At 46.5% G+C, this 19463-nt stretch overlaps 2 protein-coding genes across 2 annotated transcripts in view; both read left to right on the top strand.

Annotated features, from left to right (window-relative positions):
* LOC143724299 (NACHT, LRR and PYD domains-containing protein 12-like) overlaps positions 1-19463 on the top strand; it is a 575203-nt gene that overhangs the window by 388810 nt on the left and 166930 nt on the right. The window lies entirely within an intron of this gene.
* On the top strand, positions 5337-17304 carry LOC143724311 (peroxiredoxin-6-like). The gene is made up of 5 exons (XM_077217316.1): positions 5337-5479; positions 14888-15044; positions 15118-15264; positions 16563-16709; positions 16799-17304. The coding sequence occupies exons 1-5, from the start codon at positions 5388-5390 to the stop codon at positions 16940-16942; spliced, it is 687 nt and encodes a 228-aa protein (XP_077073431.1). The 5' UTR covers positions 5337-5387; the 3' UTR covers positions 16943-17304.

Genomic DNA, 19463 nt, shown 5'->3' with positions numbered 1-19463 from the left:
CACCTGGTCCTGAAAGGGGGTGGTAGGAACCTTGGGCATATATCCAGGCCGGGGTCTCAGGACAACGTGAGAGTTAGCCGGCCCGAATTCCAGGCACGATTCGCTGACCGAAAATGCGTGCAGGTCCCCTACCCTCTTGATGGAGGCCAAAGCAAGCAGGAGAACTGTCTTTTGGGACAGAATTTTTAACTCTGCTACCTGCAAAGGCTCGAAGGGCGGTCTCTGCAGTGCGGTTAGCACCAGAGATAATTCCCAAGAGGGTATAGAGGGGGGGGGCGAGGCGGATTCAATCTCCTCGCTCCCCTCAGGAACCTGACGATCAGATCATGCTTCCCCAGGGATTTCCCGTCTACTGCAGCGTGATGTGCGGCAATAGCGGCAACATACACTTTGAGGGTGGAGGGGGACAGCCAACGCTCCAAAGCCTCTTGCAGGAAAGAAAGCACGGAAATGATCGAACACCTTCGGGGGTCTTCTCTGTGAGAAGCACACCACTCAACGAACAGGTTCCACTTCAGGGAGTAAGCAAGCCTCGTAGAGGGAGCTCTCGCTGAAGTGATGGTATCTACGACTGCCTGTGGTACATTACCTAGAACCTCCGCGTGCCAGTGCTGGAGGGGTCTCATATGAAGCAGGCCGAGCGGCGTAACTGCGGCTGCGGCTGCCATATGCCCCAGGAGCCTCTGATATTGTTTCAGAAAAACCACTGTACTGCTCTTGATGAGATTCAGGCAGTTCAGCACCGACCGGGCGCAATTATCTGTGAGGCGCGCCGTGTGTTGGACCGAGTCGAGCTCCAAACCGAGAAAAGAGATCCTCTGCACGGGGGCGAGTTTGCTCTCGCGAAACGCAGGAATGGCCTGTGTCGCGGCAGGATGGAGACATGAAAGTACGCGTCCTTCAGGTCTATCGCTGCAAACCAATCTTGGGGACGGACACATTGGAAGATGCGTTTCTGCGTTAGCATTCTGAACGGGAGCTTGTGGAGGGCCCGGTTCAGGACTCGCAGGTCCAAGATTGGTCGTAACCCACCACCTTTCTTGGGTACAATGAAGTACGGGCTGTAAAAGCCGGTCTTCATCTCGGCTACAGACACCGGCTCTATCGCGTCCTTCGCCAGCAGGACAGCGATCTCCGCGCGCATGACAGGAGCAGATTTGCTCGACACCGAAGTGTGGCGATTGCCACTGTACCTGGGCGGACTCCGGCGGAACTGAATCGTGTAGCCGAGCCTGATGGTACGGAGGAGCCAGCTGGACGGGTTGGAGAGCACCTTCCAGGCCTCGACAAACCGGACCAGGGGGACCAGAGGCACCACAGGCATACCCGGGGTGGGGCAGCGAGGTGGAGGACAGGGACCCGGCTCGGAAGGCCCGTGGGCGGGCCCGAAGCGGGGTCTGAATGAGCCGTGCTGCACTTACCTGACTCCACGGGGCAACAGAGGATGGGTGAGAAGGTGGATGACCGGGTCCTCGAACGCATCGTGTTGCCGGCTGGCCAACATCCCTGGTGTGGCCTGTCTCAGGAATGCTTCTGACACTCGCCCCTGGCTGGGCAGTGACTGAGACAGACCGGGCGGCCTGCCTGCTGCTGGTTCTACGCTGGGGCCTGGGTGAAGGCTGTTGTGGAGACCCCGCGGAACCGGAGGCAGCGGCAGGGGGATGCCCTCGGCGACGAACGGGCGGAGGGACTATCACCGGCGGCAGGGTGGAGGCAACAGCGGGCCGCCGGGATAGGGTGTGTCGGGGAGCCTCCGTCCGAACCTGGGTGGCAGAGAACTGTTGGGCGCAGCTCTCCGCCACGTCGCCGAACAACCCAACCTGGGACATTTGGGAGTCCAGGAACCGAACCTTGTCCGCATCCGCCATCTCAACCAGGCTGAGCCAACGATGGCGTTCCTGGACCACCAAGGTGGACATCGCTAGACCGACCGCACATGCCGCGACACTCGTACCCCGGAGGGCGAGGTCAACGGCAGTGCGGAGCTCACTCATGAGCCCCCGGTCTAAACTACCCTCGTGCATGTCCCTGAGTGTCTTGGCCTGGTAGACCTGCAACAACGCCAAGGCATGAAAAGAGGAAGCGGCTTGCCCGCAAGCTCTGTAAGCTCTGACCGCCAATCCTGACGCGAACTCACAGGCCCACGAGGGGAAACAAGGATCCCCCATCCAGGATGCAGCGGCCGTTAGACATAAGTGAGTTGCAACAGACCGCTCCACTGGAGGGATAGCCTCATAACCCTTCACCGCTCCTCCGACAAGGGTAGTGAGGGAGGAAGAACTACTTAAGTCGTTTTCAGCAGTAAAAGGTGCCGTCCACGACCAAGTAAGCTCTTCATGCACTTCGGGAAAGAAGGGCACTGGGGCGGCGGGCTGAGAACCAGCACGGCCCGCCCCGAGATACCAATCATCCAACCGAGACTGAACAGGACACGGTGGAGGGTTCCACTCGAGCCCGACAGCCTCGGCGGCCCGTTTCAGCATAGCTGACAATTCTGGATCCGGCTCGGGCAACATTGAACTCCCAGAGGGAGACAACGCAGCCGAGTCGTCATCTCCAGAAGTCAGCTCACCCTCCGATGCTGCAATCGACGTCCTGTCCTCCAGGGGATCCCCGAGTGAAACCGCTGGCCGACCCATTACAGATGGACCAGCGGACAACACCGGAGGCTCCAATGGCAGCAGTGGAAGGGAGGGGTGAGGAGCCCACAGGGAATGGTTACCGGGCGGGACATCCAACACTACCCTCCGGTCACCCATCCCACACAGCACCCGTGCAGGGTGGGGCGTGGTGATGGGGACTCGCTCTCCGCGAACGAAGGCGAGTCTCGCCCTCAACACTGCGACAGTCATGTTCCCACAGTGAAAACATGAGCTGTCCACAAAAGCTGTCTCAGCGTGCTGTAAGCCCAAACACGTGATACAACAATTGTGACCATCAGAGAGAGACAGGGAACGACCGCACCCAGAAACGCACGAGCGGAATGACATCTTGAAAAAGACGCAAACGCACCCATGTTGCTCTTTTAGGAAGTGAAAAACTCTCACCAGTGCCGGAGCACACAGGGGAATGACCGCGGCAACACTAACACAGGAATGGTGCACCCTGTGTCAGTGAAGCACTCACTTTCTCGCCCTCAACCGACCGTCAGACAAACAAACACTAACAGAAACTTGGATGTTGTGAGAACAGCAGTTGAGAGCTTGAAGCTCGCGATCACCGCTGCACTCGCGCTGCAAACACCGACACCAGGAGAGACTTCCCAAAGAAGCGCCGACACACTCGCTCGTTGTACAACAACACTCTTCAGATCCAGACATGAAGAACGGCTCCGAAGCGAAAGGCAAATGGTGCGTGCATCTACTTCCGTATTTATACCCGCGCTGCGGGGCGGAGTGTGAGATGCAGATCTCGCACGCCAATGTGTATTGGCTCGTTCAATAATACTCGAAGACAATAGGCTCCCTGGCGTGATCCCATTCACTCGACCGTCGACTACATCTGACGTTATTGACTGAAAGGGAACCATGGTAACTATTAATGTTTCTACCAGGGTACTTTGATTCTATTTATGGATGTTTGTGTTTATTGATAACCTTTTTCGTTCAAATGCAGGGTGTTTAACATAATATACTGTGCATGGAAGTATTATTCTTTTTTTACAGATGGCTTAAAAGCACTGGTGAGCTGAAGTACATATAACATGCAAATAATTCAGTAGTTCTTTATTCAAAGAAAATGTGCAATGTACAGCAGTGCATACATTACATGAGGAACTATAAAATTCAATCTATACAAAGTAATTTACAAAGGTACATTTAAAGAAAGTAGTTATACAAATGATCATAGGTAATTTATTTTAGAATTTTCTAGGTAAACAAACAATAGATAAAGCCTCTGGTCATATGTAAAAGTTAACAACATATGGGAAATATTTGTCGATGGGAAAGATGTTTTTGCCGTCCTTCCTACGGGATTCGGAAAAAGTTTAATCTATAAACTTTAATCTATCGCTCAACATACGTCACTTACTCCGTTGCTCTGACTGGTTTTAGGTCTATACAATTGAGTGCAGAGGCCTTTTATTTCCTGGTTCGGTTGACACACGCCCCATAATCACAGCCCAATGGAGCAGTATCAGACTCACATTCTGACTAGAATCTGAGTATGACGACGTCAGGCTAGGTATATATACTTTACTGGAGTCATTTTATTTTTCAGCTGACTTTTTAATTCTACTCCTTACATTCTCACGCAATTATCTGTACTTTCTACTCCTTTCATTTTAAAAATAGCCTCCTTACTCCCATTTCATTTCAGCTTGTTTTCATTCCAGCTTGTCATTGTTCAAAATAAAATAAAAACGTATCCAGATAAATCGCGCCATCCGGATAGAGGGAATTCGATTGTGGTTGAATGAGAAATATAAACATACCATCCAACACTCTATTGGTTTGTACGCGGTCCATCGCACCTGCAATGTGACATTGTTGCCATTAGCTACTATATAATTGAGCATAGTACATACCAGGAAGGTATCAATCAGGATTATGAGTTATTTTTTATTTTTTGATTAATCACTTGAATTAATCATTTATTTTGACAGCACTAATGTTTATTGTATATACCATACAAGGGTAATTGTTACTAAGCCTGCCCTGGGTACACCAATGTTCTTGTCCGTTGCCCTCATTCCTGCAGCTAAGCTTATGTACATTTACATTTCCAATAAAGGTTATTGATAACATGCCTCTGAAGTTTGACTTTTTGGACCATTACAGTACGTATAGGCAACTAGTCATCATATCTTCAGCTCCATGAAACACATGTTAATGCTCAGTAGTACACATATATGGTTCTTTAATGGATTTGCATTGTACTAAAATGCGTTCATTTTCAATGCGCATAAATGCGGATGAAACAGATAGCCGAGTGCATCCCAAATGTTTCAACATTAACATTTTAATATAACATTATGGCCTTTAGAAAAATGTTTTTTTGAGGAGGTGGGGTAGTGCACTATAGGCCCCTGTGGTGCGGCCTAAGCTTTTGTCCTTAATGGCATTTTTTTCCTTACATTACTTTTAGTTTTATACTTTAAGTAGTTTTGAAACCAGTACTTTTACACTTTTACTTGAGTAAAAAGCTTGAGTTGATACTTCAACTTCTACAGAAGTCTTTTTAAACCCTAGTATCTATACTTCTACCTGAGAAATGAATGTAAAAACTTTTGACACCTCTGTACCTGTAGAGAAAAAAATGCTTGCAAATCAAGTGCTCTCTCACACCCTCCCACACCTAACCACACTAACATGCAACACAGACAGAGAGAAAGAGAGAGACAGAGAGAGAAAGAGTGAGAGACAGAGAGAGACAGATGCTACAAGATGCCGGGGATGCTGTTAGGAGATATCATTCCCAATTTTGAAGCCGATTCCACTTTTGGCAGATTAAAACTACATGATTTTCTCGGGGATTCGTAAGTGATGCGATCATGTGTGCTTGTGATATCAGAGTGTGTTGTTTGTTATGTGTTGTTCATCATAGATTACAATACGGCAGTTTTATTCTTAATAGCAACTTCCTGAGGTCACATCTAACAATATTCCCTCTTTTCTCTCCTCCTATGTGTTCTTCTTATTATTCAGTATTGGTTTTTAGTGAATTGTGTGACTTGGATATAAGACACGTTTCTCTCGTAATATCCTCACAGTGGACAACATGTGCTAGTCAGGTACCTTTGATAAAACCATACATGATCAAAGCCGTTGTCTATTCCTGTGTGGTGATTGTGTTTGTAGGTCAGGCGGTCGTGACGCCACTGTTACCACCACTGCAGCGACATCCACAACGCTGACACGCTTGACACAAATAAAGAGCAGAGTAAACAAAAACACTCTGAACTCTCTGTTGTGAACGCTAAAACACTCAGAACTCTCTGATATGAACTCTCTGTTATGAACGCTAAAACACTCTGAACTCTCTATTATCAAAGTTTTCTCCTCCCATTCACCACCAGAGGCCTTCATCTCCTGAGTATTATTACAATTGGACTACATTTCCTAGAACCACATTACACACACACACACACACACACACACACACACACACACACACACACACACACACACACACACCTGTTTCTCATTCTCTGGACTGGCTTAGCACTGAGGATGCTTGGCTCACTGTGAAGTTTTGACTTTCCACGGCTAACATTTACAAGCATTGTTTTGCCTGTGTTCTGACCCTTGGACTGTTTATGATTCTTGCAGGCTGTATTTTTTACCGTGCTCTGTTTACCTGGATATTGACCCTGTTTGATTGCTACCTGGAACCAATACTTCTCCTGTTATGTCCTTGAATGCTGATTTGCATACACTGCTGCTTGTATATCTCTTTGTTTACCTGCCTGTATACTGTCCTCCGAATCCTTTTCACAGTCTGACAAACTGAATAACCTTTTAGCCTGTCCTCACTTTTTTGAGGCCCCTGTTTCAGGGTCAAGACTTGCTTTTAGGGTGGAGGTTATAATTAGGTTAAGGTTAGGGTAAGGGTTTGGGACTTAGTTGTGCATTTAGTGATATCAGACCCTGTTATGCTGACTGTTTTGCATTGATGTTGAAGCTTCACTGTGAACAAAGCAGTAACTTGCGTAAAGGATGCACTAAACAGCTGCTCTTTGCTAGATTTACTAGATCAGAGAAACTCAATCACAAATGCTCATGGTATTCCCTTTCAAGGGAATTCGCGCTGCGTCGATTGACGCTAACGGAATGCTTTGCGTGATGATGTATTGAAGCACATGTAAAATCACTCCAATGGTGTGACGGAACGACAGAGGCGGGTGACGTCATGAACCAGGAAACTATAAAGCCTGTCCAAACAAAGCAGCGGTAGCTTCTGTGTCTTCACAAGCGCTATATGTGAAACGGTCCTGTATATTTGATGTTGTATATATATATATATTTCACGATGGCGAGCAAGCAGCAGTTTAAAGTGTGTGTGCACCCCTGCCCGTGTTATTTAACGGGTGGGGACAAACACAATTTATGTGTTGTTTGTTGGGAGAGGAGTATGCACGGTCAGCGCTCGAGGGACACTCTTGTGGACACTCCAATCCCACCTGGCGTTCTTTAGCAAGGATGCCCAGGCTCGCATTCCCCGAGGCTCAGGTCCCGCTGCTGCTGAGGCACGGCGAAGGCTTCAGACTTGGGGTTCGCAAATGGATCTGTCAGCGGGGTTAGAGACGGGCTCTTCCTTATCTCTGCCCTCACCTGACAGATCTAGTGCCTCGTATCAGGTTTCGGAAACACGCGCTGCGGTTTCTTCCGCCCAGATCCAGGCACCAACACTACAGCTATCCAGTTCCGAGGAACTGGATGTTGTTAGAGTTGATGCATGAGATACTGAGGATTCGCCACCTCGGTCCCATGCGTTTGAGGAGCTCGTTGAGGTTGTAACGAGAGCGGATGAAAGATTACATATCGATTGGCCGGCAGATAAGCAGGACGTTCGTTCAAAAAGTAAACTTGTCGAACGCTTCCTGCCCTCTCGCTCACAACCTCAATGCCGTGGTCTTCCATTTTTCCCATTCTCCACACCGAGGTGAGGTGAGTTCAGGCTTTGTCGGTTGCACCCTTGTGCTTGGAATTTGCACCTGGCATGGTTAAAGCGTTCCTTCATTCTAGACCAGGTTATGTTCCCAAGCTCCCCACTAATGTGGCCCGATCTTTAGTGCTGCAGGCCTTCTGTCCTCCCCCTTTTTAGGATGCTGTCACGTTTGATCAATTCACTTCTCTCTCTCGTCTTGTGTGCCATGGGTGTGTGTGTTTAGTGTGGGCGTTGTCACTGATCACTTCTGATCAGCAGCGCCAGCTGGTTTCACTTTGTATGTGGCTTTATATGTTCAGTAACTGGTGTCTCATGTTGTCAGATCATTGTTCGTCTCCGGTGTGTTCCTGTTCTTCGTGTCGTTGCTGAGTGGATTCCTGTTCGTCGTGCTGTCGTTCCCGGTTGGATTGTTATCGTTACGTGTTCTGGATTACCTTCACTGGACTTCCACACGCGGTCACGGATACTCACCACGGGATCACCGAGCACCTTCACCGAGGACATCACCAGCACTGCACCACCTGCTCACCTGGGTCCCTGCGCCACTGTTCCATCTGTGTTGTGCCGTCTCGACCCCTGTGTGTCTGTTCTGACCGTTCTGCTATCTGTTTTTTCAATAAAGCGTTTATTGCATTTGCATCCGGTGTCGTTCCAGTATGTCACAGAATGATCTGACCTCAACGGATGCAGCAAGCGCATCAGGCTGGGACAACTTCGCTGCTAACAGCATCGCCAGGATGGACCAACAAGAGGAGGGCATCACGAACATGGGTCGAGCGGTTCAAGCACTTGTGGCGCAGGTGTCCGAGCTCACCCAACAACTACAACTTCTCAGGGTTCCCACTGCGCCGCCCACACCGCCCGTTCAACCCACACCTCCAGAAGGATGGAATCGTCGTGAGCCACGTTTACCCACACCTGAGGGTTATGCATGTGAGCCGGAGTTCTGCAGAGCATTTTTAACCAGATGCTCTATGCACTTTTCGTTAGAGCCGCAGACATTCGCCCAAGAACAATCCAAGGTGGCATTTGTGTTAACCCTATTGTCTGGCAAGGCTGCACTTTGGGGAACGGCGGTGTGGGAGAACCAAGATCCATGCTGCGCCTCGTTCCTGGCACTCTCGGAGGAAATGAAGAGAGTCTTCGATCGGGCTGTGGCGGGTAGGGAGGCGGCCAGACTACTCGCCGATCTGCGCCAGGGAGACCGCTCGGTGTCGGAATATTCCATCCAATTCCGCACCCTGGCCGCAGAGTGCCAATGGAACGAGGAGGCGCAGTGGGACCGTTTCCTGCATGGGCTGGCTGACCGTGTCCAAGATGAGATATACATGTTGGACTTACCCGCGAGACTGAACGGACTCATTGAGTTGGCTCTTCGGGTCGACGCTCGGCTGAGCAGGAGGAGTCGGGTCGTCCAGAATCGTCATTTCTTCAGCACAGAGGGTGCACGCACCGTCAGCGAGGACACGGTCAGCCCCGTCACCGATCATGAGCCCATGCAGGTGGGCAGAGCTCGGCTTTCCCGGGAGGAGAGAGAAAGGCGGAGATCCCAAAGACTTTGTTTATACTGTGGTAAACCGGGGCATTTCGTCAACTCATGCCCGGTAAAAGAGCAAGCCCGATAGTATCAGTGAGGCTACTATCGGGTGGGATCTCCGCCGAGAAGACCTCATCATCTACTCTCCTTCCGGTAAGGCTCAGGTGGGCAACTCACTTTCACGACACCAAGGCTTTACTGGACTCTGAGGCAGAAGGTAATTTTCTGGACATTAGATTCGCTAAACAACTTCTCATCCCCTTTTCTCCCCTCAACCGCAAGATCTCCGTCAACGCCCTTACTGGTCAAGAACTTCCTAACATTTCGCACGTTTCTGAACCCATCACACTCACTATATCTGGCAACCACACTGAAACTATAACATTTTTTCTCATTGATTCACCCATTGCACCAGTAGTACTCGGACATCCCTGGCTTACACTTCACAACCCCAGAATTGATTGGGGTCAGAATTCTGTGTCTGCGTGGAGTAATAAGTGTCATGAGTCTTGTCTCGTATCTGCGTGTTCGTCTGTACCTGGTTCTGTGTTTCAGGAGGAGGAGGTGAATTTGTCTAACGTGCCCAAGGAGTACCAGGATCTGAGAGAAGTGTTCAGTAAGTCTCGTGCTGCTTCTCTACCTCCGCATCGTCCTTACGACTGTGCCATAGATTTAGTGCCAGGTGAGTCTCCGCCTAAGGGCAAGTTATATTCACTTTCTATACCAGAAAGGGAGGCTATGGAGAAATATATTTCTGATTCTCTAGCATCCAAGTTCATTCGCCCTTCCTCATCTCCAGGGGAGGCGGGGTTCTTTTTTGTGGGGAAGAAGGATGGATCTTTGCGACCTTGTATTGATTACCGGGGGTTGAACAACATCACGGTAAAGAACACTTACCCTTTGCCGTTGATGTCTTCAGCTTTCGAGAGGTTACAGGGAGCATCCATCTTCACAAAATTGGATTTACGTAATGCTTATCATTTGGTCCGCATAAGGAGGGGCGATGAGTGGAAGACCGCGTTTAATACCCCTAGGGGGCACTTTGAATATTTGGTCATGCCGTTCGGGCTGTCCAACTCCCCAGCGGTCTTCCAGGCACTCGTCAATGACGTGCTGAGAGATATGGTTGACCAGTTCATATATGTTTACCTGGATGACATATTGATTTTTTCATCTTCTCTCCAGGAGCATGTTCAGCAGGTCAGACGAGTGCTTCAGAGGTTGCTAGAGAATGGGCTTTTTGTCAAGGCGGAGAAATGCGTTTTCCATGCACAGTCGGTCCCCTTCTTAGGTCACATCGTCTCGTCTGAGGGAATGCGTATGGACCCTGTCAAGGTTAAGGCTGTGATAGATTGGCCAAGTCCAGATTCCCGTAAGGCCCTACTGAGGTTTCTGGGGTTTGCCAATTTTTATCGGCGTTTTATTCGCAACTACAGCCAACTAGCCGCGCCTCTGACTGCCTTGACCTCCCCCAGAACGACGTTCAGGTGGTCCGATGCAGCCGAGGCCGTATTCGTCAAACTCAAGAGCCGCTTCGTTTCAGCTCCCATTCTTGTCGCCCCTGATCCATCACGTCAGTTCGTGGTGGAGGTCGACGCGTCAGAGGTGGGGGTAGGAGCAGTTCTTTCTCAACGCTCTTCCTCAGACGACAAGATGCATCCTTGCGCGTTTTTATCCCATCGTTTATCTCCTGCCAAACGCAACTATGACATAGGTAACAGTGTTGTTGTTGGCAGTCAAGTTAGCGCTGGAGGAGTGGCGTCACTGGTTAGAAGGCTCAGGGGTACCTTTTATTGTTTGGACTGATCACAAGAATCTAGAATATATTAGAACTGCTAAAAGACTCAACTCTAGGCAGGCTCGTTGGGCACTGTTTTTCGGACGTTTTGACTTTTCTCTCTCGTACCGCCCAGGTTCCAAAAACATCAAACCCGACTCATTATCTCGTATTTTTGATCAGACCGAACGCCCGTCTACTCCCGAGCGTATTTTACCAGAGACTATTGTTGTCTCCGCTCTCAGGTGGGAGATCGAATCGAGGGTCATGTCGGCCTTAGAAGAGGTAACGCCTCCGCCCGAGTGCCCACCGAACCGTTTATTCGTACCAGAGGGGAATCGGTCCGAAGTTATTCAGTGGGGACATTCTTCCAGCATAGCGTGTAATCCAGGAGTCAACCGCACCAGTTTTTTGGTAAAACAACAATTCTGGTGGCCTATGATGGCTCGTGACATCCGCAATTTTGTATTTGCTTGCTCGGTTTGCGCCACTGGTAAGACTTCCAATCGACCTCCAGATGGGTTACTCCAACCGTTGTCAGTCCCTTCGAGACCCTGGTCCCACAACGCTCTAGATTTTGTCACCGCCCTCCCGCCCTCCCAGGGCAAAACAGTCGTTTTGACTGTCGTGGACCGGTTCTCGAAGGCGGCTCATTTCATTCCCTTGCCCAAATTTCCCTCAGCCAAGGAGACAGCGGTAACAGTCATAGATCACGTCTTTCAACTTCATGGCCTCCCGATAGACGTGGTCTCTGACAGGGGTCCCCAATTTGTGTCCAAATTTTGGCAAGAATTCTGTAGATTACTGGGGGCGACTGTCAGTCTATCTTCGGGGTTTCATCCCCAGAGCAATGGACAAACCGAGAGAGCCAACCAAGACTTGGAGAGAGTGTTGCGATGTTTGGTGTCCAAGAATCCTTCCTCCTGGAGCCAACAACTCTCGATAGTGGAGTACGCCCACAATTCGTTGCCAGTGTCATCCACGGGCCTCTCGCCGTTTGAATGTAGTTTAGGTTACCAGCCACCAGTTTTTACCAGTATGGAGTCATAGGTCGCGGTCCCCTCCGCTCATGCGTATGTCCAGAGGTGTCACCACACCTGGAATAGAGCCCGTGAGACTCTCCTCCAGGTGGGGAAGCGCACCAAGGCCAAGGCCGATCGCCACAGGTCAAAGCCCCCCATATACGTCGTAGGTCAAAAAGTGTGGCTTTCAACTAAGAATATTCCTCTCCGATCCGTGTCTAATAAACTTGCCCCCAAATTCATTGGTCCGTTCCCTGTCACCAAGATCATTAGTCCGGTGACAGTCCGCCTCAAACTTCCTCCGGCGTACAGGAGAATTCATCCCGCCTTCCATGTTTCCAAAATAAAACCTGTGTTTTACGCACGTATTAATCCGCCAGTCCCGGTTCCCCCACCGCCGCGTCTCGTAGACGGGGAACCAACGTATTCGGTAAATCGTATTCTGGACTCAAGAAAGAGGGGACGCGGATTTCAATACCTGGTGGACTGGGAAGGTTACGGTCCGGAGGAGAGAAGTTGGGTACTTGCTAGAGACATCCTGGATCACTCTCTGATCGATGATTACAATCGACAGGTAAGGAGTCCTGGGGACGCCAGGAGGCGTCCCTAGGGGAGGGGGTACTGTCACGTTTGATCAATTCACTTTCTCTCTCTCGTCTTGTGTGCCATGGGTGTGTGTGTTTAGTGTGGGCGTGGTCACTGATCACTTCTGATCAGCAGCGCCAGCTGGTTTCACTTTGTATGTGGCTTTATATGTTCAGTAACTGGTGTCTCATGTTGTCAGATCATTGTTCGTCTCCGGTGTGTTCCTGTTCTTCGTGTTGTTGCTGAGTGGATTCCTGTTCGTCGTGCTGTCGTTCCTGGTTGGATTGTTATCGTTACGTGTTCTGGATTACCTTCACTGGACTTCCACACGCGGTCACGGATACTCACCACGGGATCACCGAGCACCTTCACCGAGGACATCACCAGCACTGCACCACCTGCTCACCTGGGTCCCTGCGCCACTGTTCCATCTGTGTTGTGCCGTCTCGACCCCTGTGTGTCTGTTCTGACCGTTCTGCTATCTGTTTTTTCAATAAAGCGTTTATTGCATTTGCATCCGGTGTCGTTCCAGTATGTCACAGATGCAGACCAGGAAAGACACAATTTGCTATGCCCAGAGCTGCCCTATGACGTAAAGCCGAACAGCTGTTTGTCTGTTTTGGACCCCTTACAAAGAGTCCCCAGCATCTAAGCAAAGAATGAGCAAGTGGGTGGACGAGACTATCTCACTTGCTTATGAGTCGACCGGACAGCCTTCACCTATGGCTGTTCGGTCCCACTCAAGTAGGAGTATGGCGGCCTCTAAGGCATTATTGTCAGGAGTGCCTCTACAGGACGCCTGTGATGGGGCGAGGTGGTCCTCACCGCACACATTCGTCAGGTTTTATTCTCTGGACTTGGACTCTACACCAGGGTCCCGGGTGCTCTCGTCCTAGTGCTGCTCGCTTTGATTTCACACTGGACAGACACTTCTTGCTAGGGTGGCCTCGCAGCGCGAGTTCCCTTGAAAGGGAACGCCTCGGTTAAGACTGTAACCTCGGTTCCCTGAAGAGGGAACGAGACGCTGCAGACCTTTATAGTTTCCTGGTTCATGACGTCACCCGCCTCTGACCTTCCGTCACACCATTGGACTGATTTTACATGTGCTTCAATACATCATCAATACTTCATCAATCGACGCAGCGTGTCGTTCCCTCTTCAGGGAACCGAGGTTACAGTTGTAACCGAGGCTTTTTAATCTCTCTTTGCATGTTTTCACAGTTCTTTCTGTTTTTATGACATTCGAGAATCTTTTAATAATCAATGATCTTGGGTTGGTTATTTATTTATTGAACATCGAAACACTCATAAGTCACTGATAAAATGTCTTCAGCAAATGGAAATGGTCCCGCTTCACATTTCCAGGTTCTCAGAAGCAATCCTCAAAGTTGGATAAACTTCTATAGTGGCGAAAGGAAACTACAACAAATACGATTTTTGAGTTTCCATTTATAGCGTATGACATTACAAAAGAAAAAAAGAAAACCGTGGAGAGATTGATTATGTTGGTCAGAAGAGAGAAAGATGTTAAATTGGCTGTCACTCCCTCAGTCGTTGTGTTAGAAACACCCTCGCAGCAGCCTTAACTAGTTTACTGTAATTTAATACCAAAGTAATACAACTTTTAAAAATAATCTTTTTAAAAATGTCATGTACATTTATAACACAAAGAATAGTGTCATAAATATACATTTATAAATCAAAGGGCCAGACTGAAAACTCCTGTAATAATCTACAGTTTTCTGTAAACAAACAGTGTCTGTGTCTATGACTCTAAAACATGCAATGTACAGAAATCCTGTAAATTTTAAAATGTGTTTATGATTCTTACTCATATGTATGAATGCACATTTCTGTCACAGAAGAAAATCATCCTTTGCTAAATCTTATTTAAGACATAAAACTTCATAATTATGAGATAAAAAATGTAAGTAATTTATTATCTACTAATAATTGACAAAAGTCAAATTAATAAGAAAGTGAAAGATAAAAGATAAGCATAGCATACTAATTTATAATTATATCATAATTATATAATTTATAAATATCTCATTATTATTGCTTAGTATGTCACAATTTTGACCGAGTCATAATTATGAGATTAATTTAAATGACATTAAGAGACAAAATTATGACATAATTATGAGATTAAAATTTGGAATTATGAGAAAGTCAAAAATATGTATTCATAATTTTGACATACCAAATAATTTTACTACATACTTGCATACTAAATACATACTTTCAATTTCATATTTATGATTTACAAAGCTTGATTTATTGTATTCTTATGTGGCGGTAATGGGCTTCCACAGATGTCATTCCCCTTGAGTGAACTGAGTTTTTCCTCGTCAGCTGGGGTGTCCTGTTCTCTCATCCTCGAGACTTCACTCCTGTCTGCACCACTGAACTCGGCAGAGCAGCTCAACTCAGTCCAGAGTTCAGCAGACGCAACGTCAAGCTGATCGCGCTCTCCGTTGACAGTCTCGAAGACCATCACGGCTGGAGCAAGGTTTGCTTCTTTCAGTCTGTAGTGTCTCTCTCTGAATGACATGCTGCTAATGAGTCTCGATGGATAATTTCAGGACATCTTGGCTTACAATAACGCGGAGTCCGGAAGCGAGTTCCCTTTCCCAATCATAGCGGATGATGGGAGGCATCTGGTGGAGACGCTGGGCATGCTGGACCCGGAGGAGAAGGATCAGGCCGGGATGCCACTCAGCGCGCGATGCGTAAGTGCACTGCACACATGAATAAAGCTTCAAAAACAGGGCACATTTCAGTAAGACTTTAGTTTAGGGTCCAATTGTCACTATTAACTCTAGTTGCTTATTATGTATATTATTAGGATATTGGCTGTTTATTAGTACTTATAAAGCACATATTAATGCCTTATCCTGCATGACCATATTACATCCTTAATTCTACCCAATACCCAAACTTAACACCTACCTTACTGACTATTAATAAGCAGCAATTAGGAGTTTATTGAGGAAAAAGTCAAAGTTAATAGTTAGTTTACTCAAATTGTGAGCACAGACACCTGTCACAATCACAGCCACAATCAAGGACTCAATAAAACCTGCACTTCCAATCCGTCAGTGTCTGGTGTCCAAAAGCATACAGACTCTTTTAATGTCTCCATCGATGGTCATGCCTGATGCCACATGACTAACTGAGACTTGTTACAGCACTTGTATACTGTTGCACTCTTGTGGGTCTGATTGCTTCTATTGTTCTCCTCATTTGTAAGTCGTTTTGGATAAAAGCTTCTGCTAAATGCTTAAATGTAATTGTGAAGGGATATGCCCTGTCCCATATCGACTCTACATCCGAGCCACAAGAACCTCCTGACACAATACGCTGGACCCTGAACCATGAGATCGCAGACGGCTCTCTAACCGAGCCTCCTCCACCAGACTGCCCAGGCAACCACGTCTACATCCCATCCTCACTCCGTCTGGATCTCATGGACACCGTTCACTCCTCACTGGCCACCCTGGGACCAATCAAACCCTCGTGCTCCTCCAGGATTGGTACTCGTGGCCTCATCAGAAGGTTTGTCCTGGGATGTGGTGAATGTGCCGTCTCCGAGAGACCCCGCCACTTACCATCTAGTGAACTTTTCCTGTTGCCCATTCCACACTATCCATGGTCACATCTAGGAGTGGATTTAGTCACCGATCTGCCCTCTTCTGAAGGATTTACTTGTGTTCTCGTCATAGTGAAAAGATTCTCTAAATCATGCAAGATGATGCTCCTCAAGGGTCTCCCCATGGCTATGGAAACAGCAGAGCTACTATCAACCATGTCTTCCATATTTTTGGTCTGACTAAATATATAGTTTCAAACCAAGGACGACTTAGGGAGTAGGGGATGATGTCATTTCAACCTGCTTTGCATTGATGGTTTACTGTATAAGAGAAGAGTACATAACATAACTGAAAAGGTTGGGATATTGGTTTGGACAGAGCCATCAACTCTTCACACTGCACTAATTGATTTCTTAATGTGTGCATTTTTCGTTCAGGTATTTGTAATTGGTCCAGATAAGAAGTTGAAGCTGTCCATTCTCTATCCTGCAACAACAGGACGTAACTTTGACGAGATTCTGCGTGTGGTTGACTCTTTGCAGTTAACGGCACACAACCGTGTGGCCACACCTGTGGACTGGCGGGTGAGAAATGTCAAGCCTGGTGTGTTTGGAGTGTGTATTTCTGTGTCATCAGTGTGTAATGAGTGACGCTCATCTGCTGTTGTTTGAAGCCTGGAGACAGTGTAATGGTGCCGCCCAGCATCCCTGAGCAGGAGGCCGTGACGCTCTTCCCCGCTGGAGTTTACACCAGAGACCTGCCCTCCGGGAAGAAGTACCTGCGCTACACACCACAACCAAACCCCCATCAGGAGTGAATGTGCTGACGGCTGATGTGTGGATTCAGTGATGCTGTGTGTGAGCAGCTGTTCGTAAAACACCAGCGCTGTTCTCAAAGCAAGAGGCAAAGTCCTCACATGTTCCAGACACAATTTACAGGTTTAATTAACATTACTTACACACAAAAAAACAAATAAACAATACAATTCTAATTTGTATTTTTACATTTTAAATGTAATGAATGTTTTATTTATTCAAACTATGCATTTCATTAAGTAATTTTATTGCCGTGTGTGTGTGTGTGTGTAGTGCAGTGTTTCTCAAACTTTTTCTGCCATTCCCCACTTTGGAGGTAGGGAAGGGATCCGAGCCTCACCTGTCCCCAATCGCCCCAACAAAATGTTAATAAAATAGGCTTTAAGTTTAACTGTTAAAATGAAAGTGCAATTATATTATCACTTTGCATGAAATAAGACTTTGTTCGAAAGTAAATAAAAAATAATAATGCAATTGTGTTTGCATGTTGCCTCTGATAACATCAAATTCAGAAAAGGAGAAAATAAAAGTGTGGACTTGTTGTGCTTTGCTTCATTTTGTCACTTTGCAAACTGCATGCAAAAAGAAAAAACAAAAGAAAAAATGTATCTCAGGGTTTTTCCTGGCTGAAAATGAGGCGGAGGTGGTAAAATCCTAATAATGTACGTATTTTAGGTATTTTAATAATAATAGAATTAGATTTGTATTTTCAAAAACTATCATTATGTACATTTTAAAGATAAATTCATTAATCTGGAGCACTTTGAAAGTTAAAAATTAAGAGCTTCAACCCATGTTCAGTGTTCAAATTAAACAAAGAAAAGTCTGTGCATTGACTTGTAACGTTGCCTGAACTTTAAAGGGGGCTCGAGGGCTCGTGAAATAGAGATGTGCAGATCAGCTCTAACGTCACCCGAATCTGCTGTTAAAAATAAATCATCCACCCGCCAACCGGCCGAACCTATGATATTGTCTGATTTAGATATCTGATATGAGCCTGTTTTGTACACATCTTTTCTGAGCCAGAGACGGACGCGCTCAGCGCTTGTCATATATCACAACTATTCAGTGTTTTCAAACACATAATATTTATTTTAGGTTTCAGACATTTAAATTCACATAGTACTAAAAAAATCAATACATTTAGAGTTTGTAAAATAGTCACTTGTCTATGGAAGCGGCAATAATAATCCTTTCCATTATAATTAGACAACACGTCTTATTCATATCAGATAGCCTACACATTGTGTATGTAACTTTCAAGTTTACTCTATTCTTCACCCAGTTCACCAGCAACTTACTTTCATGTATTTTGTTGTAAACATTGATTGTTGTAAATCCAACAGATCTGATTCTCTGAACTGCGGCACAAACTAACATGGCGCTGCCCATGGCGCATAGCTCAACTAACACGATCCTTATAAAGGTGTTTAAACCACAAACTCCTTACACATATTTGACCATCGGAATATCAGATATTTCCTGCTATCCACCTTATTCTGTTCTAAACAATGCGCGCCGCCATGACGACGACCCCGGTTGCCTACTTCCGGTTCGTACTGTATTAGCAGTGAGAGAATGAGTTTAGGCTCTACATGTGCTGTTGTTGGTTGTTTTAACAATTCAAAGAAGATAAAAAAAAACTTTTTAGAAACTGGGTGCTTTGAGCATAAGATAAAAAGGAGAGAATGCCCATGTCCGGTTCGTATCAGCTACATTCAATGCCAGAGATTAGACGTTTTTGGTTAGCTACACTAAAACTGAAGCATCCAACGAAAAAGGTGTATGTCTCTCCGCACCATTTTGTTGAAAAACGCCCAATACGTTACCAGTAGGGATGGGCATTTCAAGCAAAAATAATAATCGAAGATCGCTGGGTATTATTCAATTATTATTCGAAAATTGCACCCCTCCATCACATCACGCACACATGCATGTATAGGCTATAGGCTACACACCAGAGCACGTGAGCAAAGCGGAGCGGTGTGACGCTTAAATATAAGTTTAAAAAAAACAACTAAACATACGTTTTATATTTAAGTTTCACAATATAATTTTTTTTTAATTTATTTTCTCTATGTTGATAATATGAAAAGGAAACCGCATGAGATGAGTCAGATATGATCATAAGATGCCCAATATATCAGAAACATTTGGAATGGCTCAGACATGATTTTGACCACTTATTAAGTTTTGATTTGTAGAAAGCCTTTCTTTAAAGTGAATTTCGTTTAGAATAAATTGTATCTTCATTTAAATCAATGTTTTATCAACAAATTGCCTGGAATACTAATAAATAAGAAGCAAATATAGTAGATATACAGGACATGGAGGCGCGGGCGCGTGAACTGGAGCGCGTCTTATTAATCAACGAAACTCAGCGTATAAGTTACATGCCTCACATACATGTATATCTATAGAAAGCTTGAAATGTGTACTTTTAAACAAAATAATTAAAAACGAGCAGAAATGGGCTGCTCTCTGCTTATGTATAGGTTAATTCGTATGAAGTGTGCATTTTTC

The sequence above is a fragment of the Siphateles boraxobius genome, unplaced genomic scaffold (genome assembly GCF_051911475.1).
Source record: "Siphateles boraxobius isolate OS27281-9 unplaced genomic scaffold, OSU_SipBor_1 72, whole genome shotgun sequence".
Classification (NCBI taxonomy): Eukaryota; Metazoa; Chordata; class Actinopteri; order Cypriniformes; family Leuciscidae; genus Siphateles; species Siphateles boraxobius.
The sequence above is the reverse complement of the archived record's forward strand: the minus strand, read 5'-3'. Positions and strand labels throughout refer to the sequence as shown.

Excerpts from the sequence above, each read along its gene's own strand:
- LOC143724311 (XM_077217316.1), top strand. The coding sequence starts at position 5,388 with ATGCCGGGGATGCTGTTAGGAGATATCATTCCCAATTTTGAAGCCGAT. Across the intron at positions 5,480-14,887 it reads CATGATTTTCTCGGGGATTC|CTGGGGTGTCCTGTTCTCTC; the intron begins GTAAGTGATGCG and ends TTTCCTCGTCAG. Across the intron at positions 16,710-16,798 it reads CCACACCTGTGGACTGGCGG|CCTGGAGACAGTGTAATGGT; the intron begins GTGAGAAATGTC and ends TGTTGTTTGAAG.